Source organism: Lynx canadensis, chromosome A3 (genome assembly GCF_007474595.2).
Source record: "Lynx canadensis isolate LIC74 chromosome A3, mLynCan4.pri.v2, whole genome shotgun sequence".
NCBI classification, from domain to species: domain Eukaryota; kingdom Metazoa; phylum Chordata; class Mammalia; order Carnivora; family Felidae; genus Lynx; species Lynx canadensis.
In genome coordinates, this window is record NC_044305.1 from 16432198 (window position 1) to 16444580 (window position 12383).

At 45.9% G+C, this 12383-nt stretch overlaps 1 protein-coding gene across 1 annotated transcript in view; it reads right to left on the reverse strand.

Annotated features, from left to right (window-relative positions):
- Positions 1-12383, reverse strand: part of MYBL2 (MYB proto-oncogene like 2) — a 36451-nt gene that overhangs the window by 18434 nt on the left and 5634 nt on the right. Inside the window, 4 exon segments of the mRNA XM_030309568.1 lie at positions 5290-5452; positions 8785-9005; positions 9208-9300; positions 10149-10220. Coding sequence (XP_030165428.1) covers positions 5290-5452; positions 8785-9005; positions 9208-9300; positions 10149-10220 — 549 coding nt within the window.

A 12383-nucleotide genomic window follows, 5' to 3' on the forward strand; every position in this document is an offset into this window, starting at 1 on the left:
CCACTCACAAGCGCGGTGTGCTCTTTCTCACAATAAACTTAAAAAAAAAAAAAGCAGATTTGATTAAAAACTTATACCTGCTACAATTGGAGAAAGAGGAGGAAGGCCATAAACACCATTTAAAGGTTCGAATGTGGGCATCCCACTTCAGAAAATAGCCACATTGAAAATGGCTTGGCAATTACACATAGAATGCAGAAAACACTTAACATATGACCCAGCAATCCCAATCCTAGATATTTACCCAAGAGAAATAAAAATTTATGTTCACACAAAATCCTGTATACAGATGTTCATAACAGCTTTATTTATAAACACTAGCCAGAAACAATGTCCCTCAGCTGGTAAATAAAGAGTAGATGGTACCTGCATATGACAGATTATCACTCAGCAATAAAAAGGAACCAATCACTGACAAATGCAGTCACAGAAGAGTACAGACTGTACGATTCCATTTATATGACATCCTTACTAAGATAAAACTACATCGAGACAGAAATCAGGTAAGTAGTTGCCAAGGGCTGGGGACTTGGGATTTTAGGGGGTGATGAAATGCCCTCCACCTTCACTGTAGTGTTGGTTACATTTGTCAAAACTCACAGAACTGTCACTAAAAGGGTGAATTTTACTGTCTATAAACTACCCTTTTATAAAGTGAAGGGATGAGGAAGCTCCAAGTTTCCCAAACTGGAAAAACGGAGCTACTACATGATGAAAGGGTAATATTCTTTTTTTTTTTAACGTTTATTTCCTATTGAGAGACAAAGAAAGACAGAGCATGAGCATGAGGGGCAGAGAGAGGCGGAGACACAGAACCCGAAGCAGGCTCCAGGCTCTGAGCTGTAAGCACAGAGCCCGATGCGAGGCTCGAACACACAAACTATGAGATTATGACCTGAGCCGAAGTCGGATGCTTAACCGACTGAGCCACCCAGGCGCCCCGTAATATTCTTGATATAGAAATAAAAGTTTGTGAATGATTAAAAAGACAAAAAAAAGAAGGGAAAAGCAAATCATTAAAGAAAAACGGTCAACTTCACCAGTAGTAAAATCAAAACCAAATACTCCACTGTTGCTCATAAAACTGGCAAAGATAGTCTTATAGAATCACAGCCAGTGGTGACACAGTATGGGAAAACAGGCAATGCCATGTGCTGCTGACAGGAAAAATGGTGCCACCACTTGAATGGCAATTTGGTGATGCCTATGAAAATCTCAAATGTCCGTACCACTTGACCCAGTCATGCCACATCTGTAAAATTAACCCATATAAATAGGTAAATGTACAAAGAACTTGAACAGTGATGTTCGTTGCAGCATATTAACAAATGGTGACACATGTTCATCAATAGGTTATAAGAGGTGACAGAGTCAAGAATGGTATAGAGATCTGTATATACACAATGATGTGGAAAGATTTAAGAAGAAACCTGTAAGGCAGTAAGATAGAACATAATCTCATTTTAACCTTATTGCCCTTAGTAAAAAATGTTGGCAAACACATTAAACAACATATTGGTTCCTTGTGGCAGCTGAGATTAGCAGGCTCACCTTCCATAATACTGAATTCTATAAAGTTTGTAACTCTTTACAATGATCATGCATTGCTTTCAAAGGACAAGAACGAGAATTATAACTGCAAGCACTGACTAGTGAGTGGGGAGAACAGGACATAGTCCCATACACACATTAATAGGCAAACCTTTTCTGGCAGATAATCTAGCAAAATATATTAGAAGTTTTTCAAGAATGTGTCTCAACCCATCTCTAGGAATTTCTAAAATAATTGAGCACATGAGCAGTGATTTTAGCTACAAGGATGGTCATTAAAGTTTTGTTTCTAATTTTAAAAATTAGATATAACCATAATTAAATAAATAGCACAACAGAACCATGAAAATGATGGAGATGACCTCCGGTACTCAGGGTCATGATCTGGGCTCATTCTGGCCCAGCATGACCAGTGCTCCAGACACAAGACACAAAGTGCCAGGGGCAAAAACCTAGCCAATAAACAGACTTTCAACCAAGTAGGATTTTCAGAGACTGAGGAAGGTCTGTCCACTTCCCCTACCCTGAAAGGCAGCCTGGTGTGTGCTGATGCCTGTTTTCTCTTTGTGGGAACATATGCCTCTCCAATAAGAAGTAAAAGGCTTGAAAACATATTACTTAGTTTGTGAATATTACTTAGATACACCAGAAAGTGTGAGTAACCTCCTCCGGTTAGGGGTGTGTGAGGAGTCGAGACTGGAAGAAGTTGATTTACTTTTCATTCTGTATCTTTCCCTACTGTTACTCCATATGAGCATTTGTACCAGGAAATTAAGCGATATTCTCTCTCTCAAGTTGAAAAATCAAGAGACAGAAGCAAAAACATTATGTAATGCTCCAGGAGGGCATTGTAAAACTGGAGCGGTACACAGTTCTACCTAACGGGAAGGAAAAGGGAAGGGAAGGAAAAGGGAAGGAAAAGGGAAGGAAAAGGGAAGGAAAAGGGAAGGGACTGGAAGGGACGGGAAGGGACGGGAAGGGACGGGAAGGGACGGGAAGGGACGGGAAGGGAAGGGAAGGGAAGGGAAGGGAGGAAGGAAGGAAGGAAGGAAGGAAGGAAGGAAGGAAGGAAGGAAGGAAGGAAGGAAGAAGAAGAAAGAAAGAAAGAAAGAAAGAAAGAAAGAAAGAAAGAAAGAAAGAAAGAAAGAAAGAAAGAAAGATAGATTGATTATTCACGGGGCACCTGGGTGGCTCAGTGGGTTAAATGTACGACTCTTGATTTCGATTCAGGTCACAATCTCACAGTTGTGAGATCAAGCCCATGTTAGGACCTGAGTCAGGCCTTACACTGAGCATGGCACCTGCTTAAAATTCTCTCTCCCTCTCCCTCTGGCCCTCCACCACTCTTGCTCTCCTCTCTAAAAAAAAAGGATTATTCACTCGTTCACCATCACAGAAGAAACTAGAACAGAGTACAGAGCGTTACCTACCACATACTCAGCATTGTCGAATCTCCATTCTTTGACACATTTGTTTCAAAATTTTTTAAGTTTATTTTTTTTGTGTATGTAATCTCTAAATGTGTATAATCTCTATATACAACGTGGGGCTTGAACTCACAGCCTTGAGATCAAGAGTCACATGCTCTTCAGACTGAGTCAGTCAGGTGCCCCAAATCTTTATTTTTCAAGAATAAATCATTAGAGGGGCACTTGGGTAGCTCAGCTGGTTAAGTGTCCAACTTCGGCTCAGGTCATGATCTCATGGTTTTTGAGTTCAAGCCCCGCCATCAGGCTCTGTGCTGACAGCTCAGAGCCTGGAGCCTGCTTCAGATTTTTTGTCTCCCTCCTTCTCTGACCCTCCCCCAACCTCACGGACATGCACTTTCTCTCTCAAAAATATAAACGTTTTTTAAAAATAATAAAATAAATAAATCATTAGAGGGACACCTGGGTGGCTCAGTCAGTTAAGCATCTGACTCTTGATTTTGGTTCAGGTCATGATCTCATGGTTTGTGAGTTCGAGCCCCAAACGGGGCTCTGCATGGACAGTGCAGGGCCTGCTTGGGATTCTCTGTCTCTCTCTCTCAAAAATAAATACACATTTTTAAAAGGGGAGAAAACAAATAAATAAAAGGGAAAAAGAATAAATCATTAGAGACATAGCTTAAAAACATCAATAAAGTTTGCTCCAGAATGCAGTTTAGGATGTAAACATCTGCACACTGGTTACATTTCTACAACTGCATATGTAATATATTTGTGCACTGACAGCATAGAGCCTGCTTGGGATTTTTTGTCTCCCTTGCTCTCTGTCCCTCCTCCAATCACTCTCCCTCAAAAATAAATAAATAAACTTAAAACAATTAGGAAAGATGGGAATGTAAGCTGGTGCAGCCACTCTGGAAAACAGTATGGAGGTTCCTCAAAAAACTAAAAATAGAACTACCTTACGACCCAGCAATTGCACTAGTAGGCATTTATCCACAGGATACAGGTGTGCTGTTTCGAAGGGACACATGCACCCCCATGTTTATAGCAGCACTATCAACAATAGCCAAAGTATGGAAAGAGCCCAAATGTCCATCGATGGATGAGTGGATAAAGATGATGTAGTGTGTGTGTGTGTGTGTGTGTGTGTGTGTGTGTATATACACACACACACACATATATACACACATATATATATACACACATATATACACACGTATACACACACACACACACACACACACACACAATGGAGTACTACTTGGCAATCAAAATGAATGAAATATTGTCATTCGCAACTACGTGGATAGAACCGGAGGGTATTATGCTAAGTGAAATTACAGAAAGACAAAAATCATATGACTTCACTCATATGAGGACTTTAAGAGACAAAACAGAGGAACATAAGGGAAGGGAAACAAAAATAACATAAAAACAGGGAAGGGGATAAAACAGAAGAGACTCATAAATATGGAAAACAAACTGAGGGTTGCTGGAGGGGTTGTGGCGGGGGGTGGGGGCTAAATGGGTCAGGGGCACTAAGGAATCTACTCCTGAAATCATTGTTGCACTATATGGTATCTCATTTGGATGTAAATTTTAAAAAATAAAAAATAAAATTAAAAAAAAAGAAAAAAATATTAGGAAAGAGAAAGTAAAACTTAAAAAAAAGAACTGCACGGGGTTGCCTGGTTGGCTCAGTCGGTTAAGCGTCTGACTTGGGCTCAAGTCATGATCTCATGGTTTGTGGGTTCGAGCCCCACATCAGTCTCCACACGGGTGGTGTGAGGTCTGCTTGGGAGTCTCTCTCTCTGCTCCTTCCTCACTTTCATGCTCTAATAAATAAATAAACTTAAAAATAAAAAATAAAATAAAAAAAGAACTGTACACTAAACACAGATTTTACTGTATGCGAATTATACCTCAATAAATCTGATTTTTTAAATTGCAAACATGCTTTTAGTATGAAAAATCTGGAAAGGGCACAGGTAGGAAGGAAGCTGCTGGGGAGGACAGAAGGAGGTTTAGGATCTCTTCAACCCAATCCTCCATTTCATATGTCAGCTTGTTCTGTCGTAATTCACCTGCGTACAAATAGGTGTCAGGTATGCACAGAATTATGGGACAAGGGAAGGCCTTGATGAGAGGCGTAGCCCACATGAGATCCCGTGGTAGGAGCTAATGGACAGCTGTGGCTAAGATGGAAAGGAAAGAAGAGGCGTTAAATGAGATGGTCTTGGAGGAATATGCCACCTGACAAACCCAGAGCCAAGCCCTGCGGCTGAGTGGCCTCAGGCCGCTGTCTCACCTGGTCTTCCACGGGGCGGGCACTCTGGCAGCCGTCCTTGTCCTCAAGCTCCAGCAGCAAGTACACGGGGGGCTTGCAGTCTTTGGACTCACTCAGGAAGCCACCCGTGTCCACCTTCCTTTTGATGGTGGAGTTCCAGTGATTCTTCACAGCATTGTCTGTCCTGCAGGGGCCAACAGGGGGCCTTTGAACTCTGCAGGCCATGTGCCACCAGGCATGTCACTAACCTGAGTTCCCACTTCGGTAAACAAGCGTTCAGCCTGATGACTCTGAGGTCTCTTAGCTCTAAGATAAAATTACACGTGTTTCTAGCCCTCAACAATTTACAGATTTCCACTAACCTCAACAAAATAAGCAAAGGTTTTATTGGGCCTATGGGAAAATCACACCACTGAAATATTTCTGAAGCTCTCATTCCCTTCTCTGTGCACCTTGCACCTGTAGAAACTAGAAACAAACCCCTGGTTGCTGACCTCCGCTTTGAGGCTCAGTGACCTTGAATACAAGCCCTGGTTCACCTCCCAGACTACAAAATGGCCACAGAGGGCAGAGCTAAATGACACAGAGGGTCTAACACGGGTCATCTGAATTTCAGCTACTTTCTCTGGAGAATCAGGAGACTACTTCACACTCCACCACTTACTGAAGACTACACGAGGACACACATACATAATAGTAGAAAGCACAGAGCAGCACAATGCTACAGAAGCACAGAGTAATACAGGAGTATACGGAGCCACCCAGGTGGCTCAGTCGGTTAAGTGTCCAACTTTGGCTCAGGTCATGATCTCACAGTTTGTAGGTTCTAGCCCTACATCGGGCTCTGTGCTGACAGCTCAGAGCCTAGAGCCTGCTTCAGAGTCTGTGTCTCCCTCTCTCTCTGCCCCTCCCCCACTTACACTCTGTCCCTCTCTCATAAATATACAAACATGAAAAAAAAAAAAAAGGACAGTATGGAAGTATGGGAATTATAGTGACAAAAGGGCAGATTGGTATAGAAAGAATAGCAGAGCAGTAGAAAAGTGCATGTGGCACGGAAATCTAGAACAGTACAGCAGACAAAGTGTAATAAAGCATGCGGTAGTTTAGAAGTATGGAGTAGCACAGGACTATGGTAGCATCCAGCAGAAAAGCAGGAAGCAGCACATGGCAGCAGAGTAGTAGAGCACAGGGCAGTACAGCAGTAGATAAGTATAAAATAGTATCGCAGGAGAGAAGCCCACAGCAGTACAGCTGCAGCAGTGCATGGCAGTAGATCAGTACAGAAGCACAGAATACAACAGCACTACAGAAGCGCACACGGCGGTGGCGCCATGCAGAGGTACTGGGTGATACAGCACCACGGAAGCCCCCCGCAGTGCAGCCGCAGTACAGAAGCACGGACTAGAGCAGCACCACGGAAGCCCCCAGCAGTGCAGTGCTAAGCAGCACGAGGCAGCTCAGCAGTACAGCACATCATAACCAGAATTACAGAAATGCAGGCACATAGTAGGCACTTCCTTCCTCAGAGGTCCAAGCAGAGTGCTCTTCTAACTGTGAACAGTTAGCTCTTCCCCTGAATTGTGCACAGACACGAACAGCCGGACTGAACAACCAGTCAAAGAGGGGGGCCTGGGGGGCCTGGGTGGCTCAGTCAGTTGAGCGTCCGACTTTGGCTCAGGTCATGATCTCACCGTCCATGAGTTCGAGCCCCGCGTTGGACTCTGCGGACAGCTCGGAGCCTGGAACCTGCTTCAGATTCCGTGTCTCCCTCTTTCTCTGCCCCTCCCACACTCATGTTCTGTCTCTCTCTGTCAAAAATAAATAAACATCTGGGGCGCCTGGGTGGCTCGGTCGGTTAAGCGTCCGACTTCGGCTCAGGTCATGATCTCACGGTCCGTGAGTTCAAGCCCCGCGTCGGGCTCTGTGCTGATTGCTCAGAGCCTGGAGCCTGTTTCAGATTCTGTGTCTCCCTCTCTCTCTGACCCTCCCCCGTTCATGCTCTGTCTCTCTCTGTCTCAAAAATAAATAAACTTAAAAAAATTAAAAAAATAAATAAATAAATAAATAAACATCAAAAAAAACCAACACTTTTTTTTAAAAAAAAGAGGAAGGGGGCGCCTGGGTGGCGCAGTCGGTTAAGCGTCCGACTTCAGCCAGGTCACGATCTCGCGGTCCGTGAGTTCGAGCCCCGCGTCAGGCTCTGGGCTGATGGCTCGGAGCCTGGAGCCTGTTTCCGATTCTGTGTCTCCCTCTCTCTCTGCCCCTCCCCCGTTCATGCTCTGTCTCTCTCTGTCCCAAAAATAAATAAAAAACGTTGAAAAAATTAAAAAAAAAAAAAAAAAAAAAAAAAAAAGAGGAGGGTCTGTATCTCCAAACACTCCCACTGAGGCTGAGGCTGTCAGGACAGAGCACTGACCACACAGCGGTGTGGGCGCTAAGGGGAGGTTGCTGGGGAAACGAACACAGTCTGGAAAGAGAGAAACCTTCTCTGAGAAAATAACATCCCCCACCAGGGACTGAAGGAGAAGACTGTGTTGGCTATACAAGGGGCACACGCTGAGCGTGTTCCAGGACGACATAGGACCACAAGGAGCTCCTCAGAAGGAGCTTGCCATGGTTGCAGGGCTGAGAGGAGGGCAGAGCGGCTACAGCCCAACAGGTAAGGCAGGGTGACAGTGCATCAAGGCCAGGCTGGTGGCATGAGCCAGGACAAGCAGGCCACACTGGGAAAGAGACCGGGTCTTCAACCCAAGTGTTAGAAGCATCAGAAGAGTAACACACTGGGTTTGAATTTTGAAACTAGACCATTCCAGACTTCAGGGGAAATACACCATCTGGCATTTTATCTTCTCTCCTTCCCAGGACCACAATGCCATAACAGACAAAGGATTAAGAACTGAATATGGGGGAAATGCACAAGGACACAGAGACCAGGATAGAACACAGCTGCAAATAAGAGATTTTTCTGTTTCCAGAAGATGGAAAGCAGTTAGGGGATCAATAAGCAACTTAGGAGACTGGGAGTTGACCCTGGAGGAAGATTCTGGCAAGAATGGAGCCAAGTCTTCCCAATGCTTCCCCAGAAACCCAAGAGCCTCTTGAAGGGATCAGGTCCAGCAAGGAATAGAAAACTGAGCAGTGATTCTGACGTCTAGGTCCTGGTCCTGACCACACAGGCAGGAAGAGAGAGGTTTATTCTCAAGAAAAAAGACCTCAAAACCCTGGCAGAGGGCAGGGATGGTGCACAGAGCTCCAACAGGGACCAAATGAGAAATGTGTACACAGAATGGGAGGTCCCCAGGCTCCTTCTCCCTGCCCTATTCCAGAACTGTCTACAGCCAGGCCCGGGCACCCCCCGGCAAGAATCTGAAGAATTCATTCATTTCTGGGAAAAGTGAACAACCACAGAATAATCAGACTGGCTCTTGGTACATCCCCCCAAAAGGCCAGAGGACGCCTTCCCTTCCCGGGAACATCCCTGCCTGCTCTGGCCCCCGGCCCCCAGCGGCTCACCTCCCCGGCAGCATCTTGGCGATCTCAGCCCAGCGGTTGCCCAGCACCTTGTGGGCCTCACAGATGATGCGGTCCTCCTCCTCAGTCCAGCAGGACTTCTTCACCTCAGGGTTGAGGTGGTTGTGCCAGCGCTCACGGCACTGCTTCCCCAGCCGGCCCTTTAGGTGCTTGGCGATCAGCGTCCACTGCTTTGTGCCGTACTTCTTGACCAGCTCGATGACCTTGGAAAAGTCCCCTGTGAAGTCAGGGAGACATGGCCCTCCCTCATGCCCACCACAGCACCTTCCCTCCATGTGAGCCTCACCTTACCACGGCCCTGAGAGGGGCCAGTCAGACACCCCAGCCGACCCCCAGGACAGACTCATCATCCCTTGATCCTCTGGTGAAGGCCCACTGTGTGCAAGGCACTGTCCCGATAGTTACCTTTTGGTCCTCCTCTTTGGTCCATGGCCCCTTGACCAGGTCTGGATTCAAGACCCTCAGCCACCGGTACTGGCATTGCTGGTCAGTGCGGTTCTGGGAAGAGAACAGGAACCTGTGAGGGTTCCTAGGACAGCAGCCTTGGACCCTGGCTGAGCACTGGGTTTAAGGGGCCATGCCTACCTCAGACAGGTTCTGTCTTGTTTCCTTCACCCACCATTCACTGCACTCCCCCATGCCACACACAGGGTTTCCCTGTACAAAGTTACCTCCCATCCCCCAACACAAGGAGGCTGCCATCATGAGCCATAAATTCCTATAGAAGCTGGTGGTATATGCCAGGGGTTTTGCTTCTGAGAAAGCATTAGTCCCCTAAAGGTTTTAGACCTCATGGAAGTAGGGAAGGCGAGGATTGGGGTAGAAAGGGTCTGCTGACTTGGTCCGTGAGCTGCCAAGTAACTCAGGAAATAAGCCACACAGTAGCTCCCGCCACATCCCCTGCCTATGACACCTGCAGTCTTAGGGGTGGGGATATGGGGGACCCGCATCCCCAGGAGGTTCTAGCTGTTTGCGGGGGGGGATGCTCGCCAGGAAGCCTGACGAAAGTATCACTTCCCTTCAGTTTCAGTCTCACTGTTGAGACTTTGCACTTCTTGAATGAAGAAATGCAAATGTGCCACTGGTCACATACTGCAGACCACAGAGAGCCTAAAGACCATCGGGCCTGCAAAGGCTGCTGTGTAGAGATGCTTATGACAGGGGCTCTCAAATTCTGGCTTGGGAAGAAAGGGTCTAGAAAGCTTGTTTTATTTTATAGGGGGAGCAGGGGTAGCTTGGTAAGAAATACCCTCTTCTCCTTGACAGAAAGTCTGTCCCAGGCACACTGTCTGGTCACCCAGAACCCTTATCTCTGACGGAGGGGGCCACCGAGGGGCTGCACTCACAGGAAAGTGGCTGGCCAGGAACTTCCAGTCTTGTTGTCCGAACTGCCTTACCAGGGTCCTCAGCTGCTCATCCTGCCAACGCCAGAAAGAGAAGGCTCAGCTTGTACACGTGCAGAAAGCAGCCGTTCATGATGGAGGCAGCCCAAAGGCCAGTCACGTAGGGAGTGCCAACGCTGTGCCAGGTATACAGACACAGCAACAGGCAGCAACAGAGCTGCCTGACCTTGTGGGAATTACAGTCCAGAGGGAGCTAATTAAAGGCTCTCACAAACAAAAGTAAAGCCACCCTGTGGCTGGCTCGGGGCCAATGGACAGGTACAGGGTGACTGCCTTTTGAGGGAGACCAAGGGACAGGCTCAAAGGAAGTCTAATGCAGATAGGATGCAGGAAGCAAGTGAGAGGGGCATGCAAAATGATTCTGGGGGGCACAACAGGGGCCGGACCCACACGAGATCGATTTGAGCCTCTGTGTCACACAAAGCCACTGATGTATTTGAGCAGTCTGATGTGCTTATTATGAAGTTTACCTCGGCAGCTTCAGGGAAAGGGGATGTAAGAGGGCAGAATGGAGGAAGGGAGGCCATTAGAGGCCCCCAGGCCAGAGATGACAGCAATGCAGCACTAGAGATGGGGAATCTTGGGCAGAACCACAGGTAGTTAGAAGGCAGACAGTAGATGTTAAAATAGTCTCCTGAAAATACACTACTGACTCTCCCAACATGAAATCTCAGGATCATGATGATGCATGAGAAAAGCCAGATATAAGAGAGTACACACCGCATGATTCTATGCATAGGACATTTTGGAAAATGTCAACTAATCTAAAGGTAGTCAGTGGTTGTCTGAGATCAGAGGGGAGCAAGGAATGTTTAGAAGTTAATGGAAATGTCCTATAATGTGATGGTGCAGGCAGTTTCACAGTAATACATCTGTTGAAATTCACTGAATTGTACCTTAAATGGTTGCAGTTCAGTATGGAAAGTATTCCTCAAATTATTTTTTGTATTTTATACACATATGTATAAAGAAAATATGGTGTAGGGGCGCCTGGATGGCTCAGTCGGCTGAGTGTACAACTTCAGCTCAGGTCATGATCTCGCAGTCCATGAGTTCGAGCCCTGTGTCCAGCCCTGTGCTGACGCTCAGAGCCTGGAGCCTGCTTTGGATTCTATGTCTCCCTCTCTCTCTGCCCCTCCCCCACTCATGCTCTGTCTCTCTCATTCTCAAAAATGAATAAATGTTAAAAAAAATTTAAAACAAAAAAAAGGAAAATATGGTGTATATCCATACAGTGGAATGTTATTCAACCTTAAAACATAAGGAAATTCTGTTAGAAGCTACAACAGAGATGAATGAGGAGGACACAGGTGAAATAAGCCAGTCAGAAAAAGACAAATACTATATGATTCCATTCATGTGAAGTATCTAAAGTAATCAATTCTTGGGGCACCTGGGTGGCTCAGTCGCTTAAGCGTCCAACTTCGGCTCAGGGCAAGATCTCACAGCTTGCAGGTTCGAGCCCCGTGTCAGGCTCTGTGCTGACAGCTCAGAGCCTGAAGCCTGCTTCAGATTCGGTGTCTCCCTCTCTCTCTCTCTGCCCCTCCCCTGATCCATCCATCCCTCCCTCCCTCTCTCTCTCTCTCTCTCTCAAAAATAAATAAACACTAAAAAAATATATATTTAAAGTAATCAAAATTGGGGTGCCTAGCTGGATCAGTTGGAGGACCATGCAATTCTTGATATTAGGGTCTTAAGTTCAAGCCCCACACTGGGTATAGAGATCACTTAAATAAATAAATATTTTAAGTAAATAAAATAAGTCAAAATCATAGAAACAAAAAGTAGAAAAATGGTTGCCAAGAGTTGGGGAAAGGGTGAAAGGAATTTGTGTTCAATGGGTATAGAAATTCAATTTTGCGGGGCGCCTGGGTGGCTCAGTCGGTTGAGCGTCTGGCTTCGGCTCAGGTCATGATCTCACAGTTTGTGGGTTTGAGCCCCGCATCGGGCTCTGTGCTGACAGCTTAGAGCCTGGAGCCTGCTTCTGATTCTGCGTCTCCCTCTCTCTCTGCTCCTCCCCCGCTCATGCTCTATCTCTCTCTCTCCTTCAAAAATAAATAAAAACATTAAAAAATTTTTAAAAAAAAGAAGAAGAAATTCAATTTTGCAAGATAAAGAAGTTCTAAAGATCTGTTGCACAATGGGAATATATTTAACACTACTGACCTGTATACTTAA